Genomic DNA, 18,702 nt, shown 5'->3' on the forward strand with positions numbered 1-18,702 from the left:
GCTGAACTTCCCTCCCTTGGCATTATCAAGGTTTGATTCATATGGGTGTGAAAGGAAGTAAGATCTATTCAATTTGCTAGATTGCCTCCTTGCATCTCCCTTGAAAGCCTGAGAATAGGTGGAGTAGTGATTTTCCCTTTCCACTGTGGTAGCCAGTGTTTAAAAACAGGGGAGTTGTTCTTCCTTGGGTCCTGGTTACTGCACTGCCTGGAAAAGTTTGCCCCTGTGTGTACTGAACTAAATTATTTTGAACCCTTTCAATTTCCTTTCTTTGCTCTTTTGTCTCATGTAGTAGCAGGGATCCTTGTTATTGTGACACATTTGATGACATGATATTTTTGGATGCTTGGCAGGGGTCCAGGTGGAGCCCTTTGTGGTAGTAAGCCTTCAAAATTTTGCTTTTGTCCATGGATTTTTACTTCAGGTGAATGCTGCTGTTCTTAGCAATAGCTCTTGTGTGTTCTTGTGCTCTATAGCAAGAGTATATTAACTGCAGATACTGCTTACAGGGTTTGGAAAATCAGAAAACTTATTTCAACTCCTAACAGTCTGATAAGTCTCAAAGCAAGATATTTTCTGGAGAAGAGAGTTCTTGCCTGTATTTTTTTTTTTTTATTAAAACTCCCATTTTTAAAAAAAAAAAAAAATTCCCCAAACCTGTCCTCTAGCATTTCTTCCTACACGGAATAATTTCATAGCCTAGAATAAGAAAAGCCTGCTTTCTGATATGCTCATGGTCTTTCTCTTCTGGCTCTTTGCCATCTGCTGGTTTGCTGCCTCCCCAGATTTCCATGCCCTGACCAGCCCAGAGACGTGAGTGGTTGTGCAGGAGAGGAGGTGTTTGGGATGGACCGACACCCAGGTGGGGCTTGAGAAGTTGTCTGGAAATGAACATTTAGACTGATGCCAAGCAGGAAGAGATAAACACCTAATCCCCTTACTGTGCTTATGACTGTCCTCGATTAGGTGTAAATGAGATTAAAAGTTCACTGAGGAAAGGATTTGCTGGTTTTTATGGGGACCTGATATTCATGTTTCTTTTAATTAAGTTTGTACATACAGCTTTTTAATGACACTGAATTCGGGCAGCAGGGATTTCTGTGTTGTTTTCTTCATGCCTAAAGGTACTAAATCTGTGAGAGGCTTTGGCTCAGCACCTCTCAGGTTGACCTGTGTGTGGGTGCCTCAGGATCTGGTCTTTCCAAGCCTGTGGGAGTCAGGCACAGGTGATGGGCTGCATGCATTCAGTGCCCAGAGCTGCAAGCAGGGAGGGGGAAGCTGAGCTGTGAAGAGGATATGTGGGGAAAAGAATGGAGCTAAGTGAAACCAGTGGGGAAAGCTGGCATGGTAAGCTCAAGTTTTCCCCAGGAGAATGGGAAGCTTTCAGCACCGCCTCTGCTTCCTATTGAAACCTGTGTTAAGATGCATAACTCCACTCCCACTGTAATCAAAAAGGCTGATTTTTAATACATGGGAAATTCTGGGCTCAATAGAACTGCTCTTGAAAAAACTGTCTGTTAAAAGCAAAAACAAGTACAGAAGGACCCTGGCCAACTAAACAATTCACTCAAGTGGCTCTTACAGCATTGAGATTCACTGTTTTAATTTAGTTGTAATGAAGAAAAATTTAAAGTGGTTGCCAATGCTCACCCAGCTAGAGAAATGCAGATGACTCTCTTCATTTTCCAAACTATTTGTATGTGAAGCTGCCCTGGGGAGGAGTGGGCAATACTGAAATGATGTGTCTTTACTGAAACTGCTAAGCTTCACTCTTTTTAGCCATTTGATTTAGTTATTTTTTGTTCTCCAAGAGTGTTTCAGCTGACTTCTGATGAACAGGTGAAGAGTTTTCCAGAAAAATCTGTCTTGCAGTCATATTAATCTTAAATATTAATAAATTACAGTCATATGAATCTTTAAATTATTAAATCTTGACATAATTTGGATTCATTTTTGTATTACACTGGCTTAGGTTAAACAAATGATCCAAGCATCTGCTACAAAATGCAGTTTTGTGCAATCAAGTCCAATCAATTTGAGATATTAATAAAGCAATTTCATATTTTATAATACAAATTCATTTTCTTTTTTCCATCTGTGAAAGAAAATATATTCACAGCATGATATTAAATATATATTGGATTTTTGACATTATATTTCTTCTCATGAATGCTCTGTCCCACAACCCAGGAGGACAGCAAGGGCCAGTGTCCACTTGACTGAGGGCAAATTTTGTCCTTTACAGTAATCTGAAGGACTGTGGTTGGATACTGGATGTGAGATTTGAAAGCCTGTCACTTTGAAGCTGTCAGTTCTACACTGTCTCACAGTGCTTCCAAATGATCAGGTCCCAGGTCTTATATTAGTCTAGGTTTATTTTCAGTGAAAGACAAAAAGTATTTCCAGTGCTAGTACAGTATTACAGACAGATCAGATGAAGAGAATGATCCCACATTCTGCATCTGACAAACATGTGACTCCTGAAATGCCTGTGAAGTTTCTTTTGAAACCCTCCATACCCTGTGTGCAGGTTCGCTTATTAGGTTTAAATAAGGCACTTGGTCTTCTTACATAGACTGTTAATTGGAGATTAGAGCATTTAGCCTTTTAGGCTGCTAGTTTAATTATGGTAATGTGTAAAATGTATCAGCAAAGCCTGTTTGTCTATGCCGACTAAAATTTTTAACTTCAGTCGGGTTCCCAATAGGCTGCTCCATGTCTAAGGCAAATTCCAACAGTGATGGCATTAGCTGTCTTGGCCCAAACCCCATGAAATGACTAAAAAATGGAAACCAGACTGGCTTTCAGTTCCTGAGAGCTAAGTGACCCCTGCCATTAACGCCAGGAGACACGAATGAAGAACCATTCATTTGAGCTATATTCTTGTGCACAAACAGCATGCTGCAGTCTCCAGGGCTGGAAACATGTCACCCTTTGTTACACTAAACCAACATGAAATAAAATTGACAAGCCTGAAGTAAATACAGAATGCACATAGAAGGTTTTCCTGTGCATGGTAAGAAAGACATGGGCTGAACTACTGGACTGTGTGGCTGAAATAGAGGCGGTCAAGAACTGCTTTTAAGTTTTGGAGAAGTAGTCAGGGTATGGAGGAACATGGTGCTGATAGCAAGCAGGAACAAAAAGGTGAATTTGAGAGCCAGCTCAGGAAAGCAGGTGTGTTGAACACAGTGCTTATTAACTTTTTAAGGTTTGTGTTTATAATACTTATTTTGTGTATTTGTTTCTCATTTCAGATTGCCTGTTTGGTTCCTGTTGACCAGTTTCAGTTATACAAGAGGTTGAAGTTTGAACGAGGTGCGATCCTTTTTGTTCCTATTACCTTCTCTTTTGTCAGTGGAGGCAGCACTGTTATATACTGCAAAGACAGAGCCTGTTGAGTGAGTTAAAGAAGAGACAGAGAAGATGCCTTTGCTTTGAAATAGTTTAAGAGCAGTCACTAGGTCTGATGGTGCTCCACAGACAAATTCGAAATTCTTTCAGTATTGAGGAATCGAAAAAGCAGCATCTTACTGAATTATCAGACTTTTACTCAAGCTTGTGGGCAGCAGTCTCCAATTGCTTGCCTGGGGCTCCACTGTTCTTCCAATAGCACGTTCGTCTTGGATCCTTGAGGTGGTTGTACTGGTAGAACTTGGCAAGGTGCTAGAGGCTGGTGCAGGCCAGGGCACACAGTTCTTTTACACATCCATGGGGATCTTCAGAGCCTCTGGGGGACACATATTCTGAAATCCAGTGCAGATTTTTGCAAGCATCCCTGCAAAATGGCTTTGCTTACGTAAAAACCTCATGTGTGTTCACCTCGTAGAGTTTTTCTTCCTGAGGATTAGTAGGTCCCCTCGTTCCTGAGTAAGGCCTATTTTGTGAACAAGTTTGAAAGTGAAGGTCTCACTGAGGCCAAGCTTTCCTATGCCCAGAGATCACTCTTCTGCATCCGGAGATGGTTCCTTGCCAAGGCTGAAGAAGAAACTTGCTAGTCAGAAGGATGAGATCCCATTCCTGGTTTTAAAGACTGTCAGCAGCTTGAAAGTCTCAGCTGGAAGGTGCGGTGTTTTTCAAAGGACTCAGTGCATGGTACCGTGCAGAGTGCTGTGTCTGAGACACTGCCCTGACTCTGCCTGTTTTCAAACTCTCCTTGGGAGATTGTATTTATGTTCTTCCTCTGCATGCCTGCTTAGATGCAGTGGACTGGGAATGCATAAGACAATGCAGAGGTCTATAAAAGTTAGGCAAAGCAATGCACTTGAAAATTTGATCAGATAGAAGAATATATAGGTTTTTACAGAATCTCATCTGACATGAGTCCTTGTGAATGACCATAAAGTACAAAAACTGCCAAACAGTCAAATATACCCCAAAGTTTATGGGCAAGTGCAGATCGTAGCTGTGATTTTCAGGCACTTGGGTCAAAAAAGAAAGGAAAAAAATTCCAAACCTTGCTTTCATTTTTTATTTCTCACTCCTGTTTTACCACCTTCTTGTTTATTCTTAATTCCTTAGGAAGTCTCTCCAGTTCATGAACTAATCAGTGGCTTGTCTACAATCCTAGACAGTGGAAATCAGAGCTTGTTAAATCACCATATTAAAGAGTTAAGAAAGACTTTCTTGCAGTACATCTGTTTTATGTAAAACCTTTTTTAACTGAAGATTCTGAAACTACTGGTTTCCTGGTATCTCCTACCCTGTAACTAGCCAAAGCTGAACTCATGGTCTTTTGTCAAACTCACTGTTATGTCTTTTTTTTTTACTGCCTCCCACGCAGAGAAGCCTGAAACTTGTCTCTTTTTTAAATCCTTCTTTACTTTTCTTTCTTGCCTAAGTCGGACAAATCCTCTTCCACCTCTGCTGTCTTTCTTTATTATGATTCTAAGATCTGTCCTTGCTCCTTTATGATGAGTAAAACTGATGTCCAAGCAGCAGACTTAGACATAGCCCTTTTGCCTTGCCTTTCAGCCCCAGCAATAAATCCAGCTTACTGATGTCTGGGAACAATGATTCCTGCTAGCTAAAGCTCTGACCCAGACACCCAGCACTAATGCCAGCCCTAGCCAAGACCTTTTGCCTATCCTGGATTTAGTCCTGTCCCCAAGGCTGATCTTTCTGCACTCATCAGTGGGACTTGGCTTACTAGCTTCTGCTGGCCCGAAGCTCTGTTCTCAGACCTGAGCCTTACCTGCAAAGCCTGCCCGCTCTGGTCTGGCAGTCTTTTTCTGAAACTAGCAATAAACCTTGCTGATGGCATCTGCTGGGGATGAATTGTTACCCAGAATCTACCCAGAGACTCCTTACTGATTTTCAAGTGATTGGTAGAGCCCTCCCAGACATTTTCCGTTGTGAGATAAATTTTGAGCAAAATTTTGAAAACCCCAATAAGGACTTACACATCCAAAAGCTATTTCCCCCATACCCCATCTGTGCTACCCCATCTGTGTGTTAACTATGTTAATAGAATATATTTCTTCTGAATTTTACTGTTTTCTTTTTTTAATGGACCAATAACATTGTGTGAAAAAGTAGTGAGAAGTAATTAGCATAGAATTGTGTATCTTTAGACAATCACTAAATCTAATAAGGAATGCACTGACAATATGCTGTTCTCTTGTGGGTTTTGTGTTCTTAGAATGCAAATAAAAACCAAGCTTTCTTGTATATCTGTAACTTCTCTGCATCCAGTCAGGGCCAAGCCGCAGAGCTTCTGTGAAGCATATTTTAGTAGAAGAAACAGGAATTGCTTTATGTCTGTTTAGGATGGGGTTGAGGTAGTCAACAGAAGCAAAGAAACAGAGAAATGGTAAATAGGTAGGACACATGCATTATGTTTGTTTCTGTGACAATTGCTCAGTAGGCCGAGTGGTAGATGAAAAGAATCTCCATTTTATGCCTGACTCAAAAGTAGTCCATTTTAAAAGGAGATGTTGCTAATACTCTGCGAAAAAGAATCATGAACTCATCTTTTCAGTGAGTACCTCTCCTGAGCTGGAAATTATTTTCTTCAGGGTGCTGCATTTCCCCTGTCTGCCACCCACATCTCACCTGCTTGCTCACATGTTTTATGAAAACTGGCCAGATCCCTGCCCAAAACTGGCACTGTTTGGGAAAGCTTTTCTCCTGAGAGTAGAGGGAGTTGTGGCTGAACTGGCTGCAGGGAATCAGGGGAAAGGCTTGGGAGAGAAATGGCCCTAATGAAGAGACGGAGCAACTTGCCAGAGCAGGATGATAGCCTTTTTCCCTTTTTTGGCTGTGCCTTTTTAGTTTTTTCTGGTTTTGCTTGTATTCCATGGTAAACCAAACAGTATGAGACAGCGTGGATTGCAAAACACCATCTGTAGGTTCTTTGTAAAATGGAGGAAGTGGGAGAGGAGGGAGTTTCATCTCATGCATTACATCTTGCTGTAACTAATTGTTAAAAAACAGGTTTACAACCCAACTCTCCTCCTCCCAATGATGTCAAAACCAGACACCCTGTCTTTCTCCCAAAAACAGGATAGGGGAATTTAGGTTTCCAAAGCTGCGTTTTCAACAGAAAACATACAGAACCTACTGTGTGAAGGACTAAATGCAATAGCAAGTACTAGGCCATGGCCTTACCCAGTTCAGAGTTTCTTTTAAGAGACACCAACGGAACCTAGAAAAATAAAGATTTCTCAGTCAGGACACTACTTCTTGAAAGTATTAAAATGTGAAAAGTTACTTGCTTGGCCATGTGTCTCTTCTCCCCACAAATGAAGCTGAGAACCAATTTGTTTTGGCTTTCATTCAGTTGAAAGCAAAATTTTTGTTTGTTTTGGGAGGCAGAGAAAGCATGTGCAAGAGAGTAAGAGGAAAGAATGAAACTAGATTTATGAAGTGGCTGAAGGTAGATGGTACAGGTGTTTTGCTGTCACTGCTTAAATTATAGGTGACAACCTTTGCATGGATATAGAAATTCTCCACATATGTTGGAGCGCTCTGACGCAGAAATTACCTGAAGTCAGAGCACCATGTACCTGTGTGTCCTGCAGGCAGCAGAGAAGATGAACATCCGCATGTGGTTTCAGCAAAATTTGCCAGAGAACGTATATATGAGGCCCTTGTGCACCTTTTTGTTTCAAGTGGGACAACTTATTTTATCTGCTTGTAATGGCTTTTGCCATCTGACAGTCAGGATTTCCACTGGCTTCTGAGACATCCCCTCCATCTATTTATTTTCGGTGGTGGTACCAGAGAGCTCCCAGGGAGGGAGGAGGGGCAGGTAGCTCCTGAAGGCATGACAGCCCTTTTCTGGGGAAGCTCTGCAGGGTGTGAGTGTTTGGCTGCATCTCATGGAATTGAGTAGCAAATGAACAACATTGAATGTGTCCCAGCTGGGTTTCTGTTGCAAGTCCAAATTCCTTGAATAAAGATTGGGAAGTGAGAGAGAGGATCAACATTTATCATTCTCTGCCATGTGATGATGACCGTAACTCAGTGTCTCCACCCTGAATGTTGACTTCTGTAATAATCTGATACCAGACAAATAGTAATGATATGATACAGTGAATATTAACTGGAGTTTATGGATAGAGGAGAGTAAATAAGGCATGGAAAGTAGCTTGATATTAATTTAATTGCAGTCTTTCTGCTGTTTATATGGAAGTTACTGCATGGCTTGCACATGTGAAAGACATGGAGTGACCTAGTGTTACAAAAGACGTGCTTCTCAGCAAACAGCAGTTAGGTTCATATTTTGAACTTCCCTATGAAAAGGCAAGGGACATGTTCTGTGTAGTGTATTTCTATTGTTGCAATGCTTTCAGTGCAACTGCTGAGCAGAGCACAAATGCAGACCTGCCTAAAGAAGAGAAGGCCCAAATACCCTTCGGCATGGGTGCAGAGTGCTTTGGCTCCCACACCCTCATGCAGAATTGGGTGTTGTATACCTAGACACATGTCACTGGAACAAGCAGGGGACTGTATAAAGAGTTTTATTTCTCTCTCTGTTGCATTTCAGAAGTCCACTTGGACCCCCAGCGAACATGGTGCCCCACAGCCGACTGCCAAACAGTGTGCCACATCTCACCAAGTGAGTCGGGAGCACCGGTGCCAGTGGAGTGCCCCACCTGCCACCTGACCTTCTGCTCCTCTTGCAAGGAGGCGTGGCACCTGCAGCACCTGTGCCAGGAAAACCAAACTGCTCCAGTACCAACCGAGCAGGGGTAAGATGGGAATCCATGGAGGCCATGCAGTCTTTCAGTTCTTTTCATCACAGGGCGTCACATCAGGTTCATGGAACGACGTCCTTCTAGGTCCACAGCTTCAGCTCTGAGACTGTCCATCTCTCCTGGTGTTTCCTAAATACAATTCCAGTCTAAATACTACTTTAAATGATAAATTTTATTTTTTAATACTTATTATTGTTTGTGTATTTGTCAAGCTTGGGTTGCAACTGACACTTCTGAAAGATGAAGCCCTCCAGGACTTTAAATCTGCCTAAAGGCTTTGTTCACATGCTAGACTTATGACCTGTGCCCATACAAAAAATCCAATATACCAATATTGCAGGATCCAAATTTTGCCTATACTGTGATTAAGAAATTGTCCCTGCTTAATATTTATACAATCTCTGCATAGACAAACTGTAACTCCTACACAGAGTGTAAATTTCACTTGGTGTGAGAAGCCCGATTTATGGTCATTTTCCTTAAGTGCAAACAACCTACAGATCAGGTTGTAAGAGTCATTAATCTACAGAAAGAAAGCACTTTTGTGTTTAAATTGTCATGTCTTTGGCTATCCATCTTTGTTTTCAGAATCAGGTTATGTTGAGTCATGTGTTCTAAGTTTTCTATCATATTTTTTCAAGAAATGAAAGACTTAAAACCTAGAGCATTCTGCTTGCTAGAGACTTCATGGAACAGGAGTTGCCAAAAAGCTCTTGCCATGATTTTTCTTCTCTAGGTGTGATCTCTGGCTTTGGTGGAGTTTAAGCCTATTTTATTCAGACAAGGACGATGTTATGAGTTGCATAATCCAGTCCTGTTAAGTGAATTGTGCAAGGTCTCTGTAACAAAGTCTTAAGTTTTAATGCTATAGGTGATTAATTGTGGGTGTAGTGACTGCTGGTTTTATATAGCATAAAAGAACAAGGCAAGGGATTTTCACTTTTATGTGATATTAGTAGTCTTACACCTAATAGTGGGTATGCTTCATTGTATTGTACTGAATATAAGAAGCTTCACACACTGAGTACATTAGGACAACAACATGAGATTCTCTGGAAAATAAGCACAATATACATTAGGCAGTGGACCTGACTACCAACAGTTATGTTCACATCTCACTTTAATGTTTCCTTTCTTTTCTAGATTCCTTATTGGAGCAGCGACAGAGGCACCAATTAAGCAGTGCCCAGTTTGTCGGATCTATATTGAGCGAAATGAGGGCTGTGCTCAGATGATGTGCAAGAACTGCAAGCACACGTTTTGCTGGTACTGTCTACAGAACTTGGATGTAAGTATTGCAGAAAAAACACCAAGATAGAGAGCAACAGGGTTAGGGTTAGTCTGAGGCTCTGTGCAAACTCTTTGTTAATTCATTGTTGTCCTAGCGTATTTCTTGGCTCAATTCAGCTTCTTATTCAGTTTCTTTCTCTTCTCTCACCCAGTGCTTTTATTTATATCAATATCATTTTTATTTCTTCCATAAAGGGTTATAGCCGTGTCTGTGGGTCCCATGTTTTTTCTTTGAGGGAAATGGGACTGACTTGTTGCTTTCTGGACGTTAGTTCCAGCAATACCTTGCTCTGATTTCCTCTTCCAGTAGCTAAAACCAGTTTGATTGAGAGTGAGGGAAATAAATGTCTTCCCCCTGTTTCAACAGCAAAGGAAACAGACTATCCAAAAAATGGTATGGTACTGGGTGAAGGGGGTTGTTCCGTGGTATGGTGCTTAAGGGCTCCCTCCTAGCGAGGAGGAGCTAGGTTTCCTTTACTGCTCCATCTCTAGTGCCATGTTTGCTGAAGAGAGTGGTTATTAGGCTTGAGGATAAAAATGTTGGATCATGAACATGGACTGTAAAGTGCATGTTGCTAGTTTTTTCTCAAAGGTTGCAAACCACTCTCAACTCATGTGGACTTCAAGTATCCTAGCAGAAATAAGAGTCCTAGAAGTAATGCACTTGTATATATGGCAGCTTGCCCTTTTGGCACAGTTGTCAGTAACAACCGTGGGAGTATGAAAAGGACTTTTACCAGCACTTGAAATAAAATGTTTTGTGCTTGTCTTCTTTTTTGTACTCCACAGCCAGCAAACAATGAGACTTCCTCATTCTTCATCCTTCTTTTACTCAAGCATGCTAAACAGGTTTCCCTTAGTGTTATGTCCCCTTTCTGTGTGGGTGAACGTGCTTTTTCAACACGAGTCTTAGGGCTTGCCTCAGAGTACATGCAGTACACAGTGATTGCTTAACACTGTGCTGAACTAGAGGAGTGTCATTCTTGCAGACTCTGCAGACATGCCCTTTTGAGCTTTTGTCAGTTCAAAGGGAGAAAGAGAGAAAGAAACTGTAGTTGTGTGATTCAAATGTAGTTTTTCTAAATGTATGGGGTTACAGGAGCTCCAGGCATAGGTGAAGGTAATACCTGCAAAGCCAGAGAAGTAGGGCTGAAAAATGAAAGGGGAAGCAGCATCAGGTTACAGCACAGTGGTTCAGGGAGGGTAATGCAGGGCATGAGTCACCTTCTGAAGAAAAAAAATGAGTAATTTAATAAGTATTAATGGTAAAAGAGAAATGAAACAGGATTTTTGTACTTTTAAATATTTTCCTATTAAGTCTTAGAAGAAGATTTCTGTGAAGTGTAGGTACAGCAGGAGGACAGAAGGTAGACTACCTCAGGAAGATGATCCTTCACATATCTAGTTTTCAGAAATGCCTGTTGTTTTCAGTCTCCTATATCATCACCAAATTATAGACCAGGTGCTTGTGCAATAGGTGAAACTCATGTGCTTATGCTTTTTAAAAGTGGGGGAAGAAAGATGCTGTATGATAGCTCAGGTGCCAAACATATGCCAAACATAGAGAAGTTTCTCTAGGTAATTATTTAGAAGACAGGTGAACTTGTCTGCTGGCAGCTGACAATTTCGAAGCAGTGCCAGGAAGGTTGTGTTTCCACTCCGGTCTTGAACCTCTCCCTGCAGTTCTGTAACCTGCTCTTACAGCTTCTCCTTTTGTTTTTCAGAATGATATCTTCTTACGGCATTACGACAGAGGCCCTTGCAGAAACAAGCTGGGCCACTCGCGGGCTTCAGTGATGTGGAACAGAACACAGGTGTGTTCCAAGCCAGCTGGGCAGAGCTCTCATACATTTTACCCTTCAGAGGAGGACCAGAATGATTATTTTCATGTTTTCATCTTTTCTTTTTTGTGACCTATGCTATGTTTTTGCATGCACATGTGTGTTTTATTTTCCATGCTGTCTAAATATATATTTTTCTCCCCCGTGTCTTTCAGGTTGTGGGGATCCTCGTTGGACTAGGTATCATAGCATTGGTGACCTCTCCCTTGCTGCTCGTGGCATCTCCATGCATCATCTGTTGCATTTGCAAATCTTGCCGGAGCAAAAAGAAAAAACACAGCCCACCAACAACCTAAAACTCTGTGTCTTTTTGAGTCTCCATCTGTACAGCATCTGTATGTGAGAAAGCACAATGGTTGTGTTTTGGTGCCATACCTACCAAATAATGCTCCCTTTTATTTGCCAATCCTTGAGATAAGTGCCTATTCTTTACAGGCTATCTAACAAGTCCTAGTGGGGGAAAAGTCTAGATTATTGTGCAGTACATATGGTGTAGGTTTTTGCTTCCTGAAGAGGAAAACAGGACGCCATTCAGTAGTTCATAACATAAATATGATCTACCATTCAAGACTAATAGAACATTCCCATTTTCCATCAGCTGCACATGACTTGATCTTGCTGCGTTACTCTGTCTTTGCAGATCCAGTCATTACTGTCATGCTTGCTGTTGGTTCTTGACGACACTCAGATTTCTCACAAAGTTTTGGGTCTTTTATAAAAGAGGGAGAAGCCTGATTAGGTTCTTCTGTCTGCTAGCTTGTATCCCGTTAAAGGTAACAAACCATTAAGAAAATATGTTTGGTAGTTTCCTGTCAATTGACTGCCATGGCATTTCTTTCAGGATTGAAATCCATTTGATTTTTACCATCGATCTCAACTACAGAAGTAGAAAAACAACAAAACTGTTTCTAAGATAGGGCTCTCTTTTGAGAGGCTGCACTACCTTGAGAAAGCTGCTTTTTCTTCACATCAAACATGACCTATGTACCAGGAAATATTAGGAATATGCATAATTCCCTACGATTGGGCATGCCTTTTGTCAGTACCATGGGTGTAGCAAACTCACAGTGAAGGTAATACTGTAAGAAAGACTGTGATACCATTCCCATTTATGCAGAGTGTTGGGATCTTGGCTGTGTGTGTACAGAGTGGCAGCATGGGTGCAGATATACCAAGTACATATGGGAAATGTGTTTTCTAGGCAGTCAGTATATTTTTTCAACAGTTTACGTGGGGTGGCAGCAAGAAACCTGTTAAAAAGTTATTGAAACCAGGCCAAGACAAGCCCTCCTTTAAAACCTTATGGACCTGCTGAAGTGAATACTTGAGAAATGCTGTGTAAATGTGAGTTCCATCCATTGGTGGGTATTTCTTTTGTCCTGCTCAAGGTTAACAAACTCTGTTACTGATATTTTTTAGTTACTCTAAATCTGGAAGGCTGTCATTTAGTAAGTGCTTCATTTTAATTTGGTGCCTCACCACCAAACCAATTCAGACCCTGGTATCAGTTACACCTGAAGAGGTGGAGTTACTCCAGGCTCACTCAGGAGTGGCTGAGATCAGACTCTTCTCCCTGGAGTTTATTTCCTTAATGGATGGTGCTCCTCACAGCCGGGGCCGGTAGCACTTTTGTTCTGGACTCCAGTCTGTGCATTTTATATCTGTGGGAACAGATACGAGTTTGCACTATATAATTGGTTGTAATTCCAAACCCCTTTCCATAAGGGCTGTGAAGTTTGAAGGAGATGCTCAGCCCGAGTGTGGTGTCGGGCTCGCGCTCCGCCCGGCTGCCCCTCTCTGAGCACACAGCGCAGGTCACCCAGAGTGCTGCGAGGAGCATCTGTGTGTGGTGTTTGGCCGAGCCTCAGGAACCTTGCCTTCTTGGCAGCTGTAAATGTGACCTGTTTTCTGTTTAACTTTGCTCTCTGGTTACTGTAACAGAAGTGGTTGGTGTTCTTCTTTTGAGAAAGTGTAGTCTGTTGAGCAGACTAGCAAGGACAGAGGCCTTAAATGATACTGTCTGTTTTACTTTTTAATTGATTTCTTTTTTAAATACTGACTTGCTACCAGTCGTGGCTGGAGGGCAGGCAGTGCTCTTCAGTGCAAAAGGCTATATTTGTTCTTCATCCTCAGCTTTGAAGGGAAGCAGAAAGGTAGTCAGTGCATTCTAAATACAGAGTGCAATGCAGGCAACTGCCATTTATAATAAATAAAGAATGTTTTCTGTATGTGTTTTCTTGAAGAGCACTAATGGTAGTGCTTTGGGGTACTTGTGACAGATTAAAGTGTCCAGCCCTTGGCTTTGCACTATTTTTCTACCTATGTTTTTATGGCACTACTGTCATTTCCATTTTATTTATGAACTTGAAGTTGCAAGTCTTACTTTAACGAAGCATAAAGGACAAAGATGTAGGAACTGTACAGTCTCTTTGACCATAACCAGCATTGCAATGCACCAATATCTTTTGCATGTTAAAATTTGAGAGTTTTTCATGTTTTGTGATCTTGCCCATGACTGATGCATCCTTTGCTAGTCTGGTTTCTTTCCTTGTCCTCTTCCCTCTTTCTGTTGGTCTGTTTTTGCTAAAATGCCTATTGGAATGAAAGTGTCTGATTTTTTTTTCATTAATACTGTTGTGTTAATGAAACTGCCAGGTTCTTCCCTCTGTTAAAGAAATGCAGCTAAAGGCAGCTCTCTTGCATCAGTTTAGATGCCTGGTGGGGGTACCAAAACTGGTATAAATTAATCATGCAGGAGTTAACACAGCCTGGCAGTCTCAGCCCCAGTCCAGGCATCTAAAAAGTCTGGATGTGGATTGGTAGCCCAGACTTCAGCTGGAGGTCTTTACACAAAAACTGGATAAGGAGAGCATGAGCTACAGGCACCCCTTCCTTTGGCTGTGTAGGTGCAACAAATGGACCAAGAAGGAAGCCCTAGACACTTTAGAGCTTAAAATTAAGGCTTTACAACAATGATTTTCTTTAAAAGGCCGTGTCCAGTGCCCCATGTATCCTGGCTTTTCATTGCATGGGAATAGTTGAGCATATGCACTAAGTAGACCCTGACCTGGCCGAGTCGAGCAGTAGCTGTGCAGAGTGCTGGGAGCAGTAAAGCCCCGTTGCTTTGTTTTCCAGAATGCAGCTATTTTGCACCAACTGGCTATGCTCACAGAGTTTCCAAAGAAACATTTTAGCAGGAATCTTTTTACAGTGTTGGCTTTTGCTTTTGTGTTGCTTTTTTTTTTTTTTTTAACTTTATAAGAAACATTAAAGTCACTTTATAAAAGATTTATTGCAAGCATGACAAATAATACTAGTAGTAATTAGGGAGAAAGAAAAAAAACCACGACTGACTACATGGGACTCTTCTTAATCAATATATCTGTAGATCCACCCTCCTGAACTCCATCAGTATGATGTTATTTGGTGCATGTTACTACCAGGCTTCACTGCTCTTCCCATCTCTGTTCTTGCCCCTGTGGTAGGTGGCTGGCGTGGGGGCAGCAGCCAGGGGCGAGCTCAGGGCTGTAGCAGTGCAGGTACCACACAGGAGCACATTGCCCACCCTGGAATCATCACCAGTTTGTTCTTGGGCCTTTAACCACTGAGAGACACCTTGGGGGTTTTAGGCATTTAATGTTACATTGAGAGCATTCACAGATGTCTCTCTTGGAGAACAGAAGTGGGAAGTACTTCATTCCTTCTGAACCAGGAGCATTCAGGCCTTATGAAAATTGGGCTCTAGGTGTTTAAAGGTCAGTTCTCAACCTAAGAGAGCAGTGCTAGAAATCTGGATTTGTACTGCATCTGGCCACAAATCTCCATGGCCACATATCACATCATTTCCCATCAGTCACTGGGTCTGTGTTAAATACAGCTGAAGATCCCATTCAGCATTCCATGTCCTTGTGTTAAAATGAGGATGATGACACCTCTTCCCAAATCCATCTCTTAATAAAAAGAAGATATTTGTCATGCTACAGCGTAAGTGCATCTCTGCAGTATTTACTCCAGAACTATGGTAGGTGTTTAGTCCTGCCCTCCAGTAAGTGATGGTTTATTTTTGGTGCATGGAGTTACTTACCCCAAAGAGCAGCATGAGGGATAACAGTAATGAATGTTTCTCCATGCTTTAATGATGCTAAATGCTACGTCTTGTTGTCTGTCCAGTAACACAGCATGATGTCCCAAGACAAGTTTAAAATGTACACAAATTTTACTTGAATGAGCTAAGAAAAACTGGATATTGCCTCCGTATTTGCATGAATAAATAAATACAGGTGGACAGAAACAACTGCATTTCCACAATGGGACAATAAAATCAACTTTAGGCTGCTCTGTTCTCTGGTACCACAATGGGTGGTTGTACTGTAGTGCCTGCCGCTTTAAAAATTTGAAATGTGTTTTGCACTGTAATCTTCTCCCAGTCATTCTTTCTCAAACTAATTCCTTTTATGATCATATTTTTCATCCTGTATTTCCAGCCAAAGATTCTTAGAGCAAAGTTAGTAGATTTCTTTGTATGAGGATAAAAATCTTGCAACCATTTCTCCCAGGTTTTAATAAGAAATTTGATGCTGAGATACCTGACCAAAGATAGAAATTCCAGACTTGGCTTGTTTAGAAAAACCTATTGAGACTTTAGAAGTTCTCTTGTAAGTTCTAAATAAGGACTGCTTTGTTAGAGCTCATAGGTAAGGGAGCCTTACAACTTCTGAGCTTCACAGAAGAGATGCTTCTATTGTTAAGCAGACTTTGGACATGTGCTGGGAAAAAAATTAAAAAAATCTACATCCTCTATACATATTTTTATTGTATAAATCAAAAAGACTTCCCTTGCATAGATTCATAATTTAGGGATTCAAACTCTCTGCAGGCTTTTTAGGGTATAGTTACACAGGAGGAAAATCTTATAAATATGCTAAAGCAGTTGAACAGAGTGTGCTAGTTATAAAACAGTTGTCAGACATCTCTCACATGTGAGTATGTGGGATGAGATAGTAATTTACATGGCTGGAAATAAAGATGTGAAAATTTACCTTTTCTGGAACAGCAAGAGTTGGTTTTTCTGCAGTCTGCTGGAAGGTGAACTTACTGCTGAGGCTCTGGAGAACTTTGTTCTCATTTTCATTTGTCCTCTAGTTAGTAAAGTAATGAAGTGAGAGCTGAATCGTGTTGCTGAACAGGAAGTCCAAAGGTCTGTTTTGTGTCTTGACACTCAAGTTTCTCATAACCAATGTGGTTTTATAATTTATTATTATAATTTATACAATGCAAATATAATTTATAATTAGTAATTATGTTTCTTACTAATTTGTAGTTATATCAGAGAGTTTTTTATGATCCCTCAAGTTAGTTCTTTGAATTGAGCAAATCTCTATTGTTAGGAAAGGCAATTTCCTAGCAAGGAATTTTATTGACCATCACAATCTGAGCTATAAAAGATTATACTGGTTGACAAGGTCCACCAGCTCTTTAGAGGACACAACCTAATTCTTCTCCCTTCTTCCCAAGAGACTTTCTCTTTTCTTGGATGAAAATTAAGGATGTCAGTAATTTGCTTGTGCCTTCTGGATGTCCAGACAGAAGCTGCAGCTTCTGGTGGCCACGTGCCAGGAGATCCCAGACAGGTTGAATGTGCGATGCTGCAGCAGGTGTGCAGTGAATTGCTTAAATTTCAAGAAGGTGCCTGAGCTTTATGGCTTTCTGGGGCACATGCAGTGGATGTGGTGCACAAGGGACTCATCCAGGTGAGGCTTCAAGTGCCACCATCTCTATGGCACATGTCATGCTGGGCCTTCTCACCACGTGCGTATCCTGGAGTTTCATCAGGGCCCTGTCTCAAGCTGGCCCTTTCCAAAGCCACCCACCCACCTCCAAAACTCCCCAGAATCCAGAGCAAATCACTGTTCCTTTCATTTCCAAGTCTCTTGCTACTGGCCTGGTCCAGTTTCACAGAAGCTTCAGTTCACGTGAGCTGTTTGGAGCTCAGCTGATCTAAGCATTCGCTTTCCCTAATGAGCAAGGCTTGGGAATGAAGAGAAGCAGAACTGTTCCGTACCATGCTGGCATTGGCATCCATAGGCACCAAAGGTCACCATGTGAGAGCTCTTTTGACTGCCCCAGTGTTGCTTATTTCTGAAAAAAGCCTGTGTTTTAAGTGTGTGTAGATGGAAGTGTCCGAGTCTGGCACTAGGTGTGTTTGTGTGTGCGGCAAGAGCCAGCAGTGGCCACGGACCCTTGTCCTGCCCCTCGCAGGTTTTACATTCTGTTTATCTATTTTTTGGGGTTTTTTTTCTTTTCCTCCAGGTAATACACTTTCTTCACCACTTTTCTCCTGGTGAAGGGCAAAAGGGTTTGATCTTTGTAAGATTTGTTAAAATTGTCTGGCACTGGGTGTGTTTGTGTGTGCGGCAAGAGCCAGCAGTGGCCACGGACCCTTGTCCTGCCCCTCGCAGGTTTTACATTCTGTTTATCTATTTTTTGGGGTTTTTTTTCTTTTCCTCCAGGTAATACACTTTCTTCACCACTTTTCTCCTGGTGAAGGGCAAAAGGGTTTGATCTTTGTAAGATTTGTTAAAATATTTTTGTGTTTATAAGAAGAAAGCTGACATGTATAAAAAAATAAGTGCTTTTGTAAATTTTTTTTTTTTGTGGTATGATTCAGCATTTAAATGTTTTACGGATGCAGTTTTTTGCACTCTCTGCATATATTCATAAAAATTATATTTATTTTCTGTCTTTGAGGTTTACTTTGGGGTTTTTTTCTTCTGATGTTACAAAATGCAATATGTGCAACATTAAAAAATCAGTGTAAAGACATTGTCTCATTTTGCTGTAATCTTCGACTGCCTTTAAAAAGATAACATAGAAAATTTGTGGTAAGAATTTGAATACATCAGAGGTGCTTAATGGAAATTTTGAGGATAAAAGAAGGTAAAAGAGGTGGGATCAAGAGTCATGGCTCTTATTTCTCAAGAGTAAATGACATTAAAATCCTTTTAAAGAGTGTGGGGCAGGCTCTGGATTAGCCCTGGGAGCTGCTGCAGTGGTGTGCAGACAGCGTTGGTGCTTGCTCTCTGTAGATGGAGTGCAGCATTACTAAAGATCTGCTCCCCTGCAAAGTCTGGTGGAGACTGTGGCTTGGGAGATACCAGGAGCACCTGGAGGAGGAGTGGATGTGGGATGTGGGATGTGTGGCAGGCTGCACAAAGCAAAGTCTGCTCCTTCACAGCCCCCTTTTCTCTTTGCTTGCTCCCTCAGCCTTGCCTGTCCTTGCAGCAGAATGGGGCCTCCTGCTCTTAGTTCCCGAGGGACTTGCTGGGAGGCTGCATCCTGCTGTGCAATTTCAGACATCCGTGCTCCTTAGT

General features: G+C 41.5%; 1 protein-coding gene across 3 annotated transcripts in view; it reads left to right on the forward strand.

Annotated features, from left to right (window-relative positions):
* RNF144B (ring finger protein 144B) overlaps positions 1-17,927 on the forward strand; it is a 95,950-nt gene extending 78,023 nt beyond the window's left edge. For all 3 annotated transcript variants that reach the window (XM_017730694.1, XM_017730695.1, XM_008630907.2), the window contains 5 exons: positions 3,258-3,318; positions 7,991-8,195; positions 9,345-9,489; positions 11,216-11,305; positions 11,488-17,927. In XM_017730694.1, the coding sequence (XP_017586183.1) occupies positions 3,258-3,318; positions 7,991-8,195; positions 9,345-9,489; positions 11,216-11,305; positions 11,488-11,628 (642 nt within the window). In that variant the 3' untranslated portion in view covers positions 11,629-17,927. The remainder of the gene's footprint in view (positions 1-3,257; positions 3,319-7,990; positions 8,196-9,344; positions 9,490-11,215; positions 11,306-11,487) is intronic.
* Positions 17,928-18,702: the final 775 nt, after the last annotated feature.

Source organism: Corvus brachyrhynchos, unplaced genomic scaffold, assembly GCF_000691975.1.
Source record: "Corvus brachyrhynchos isolate BGI_N302 unplaced genomic scaffold, ASM69197v1 scaffold43, whole genome shotgun sequence".
Lineage (NCBI taxonomy): Eukaryota > Metazoa > Chordata > Aves > Passeriformes > Corvidae > Corvus > Corvus brachyrhynchos.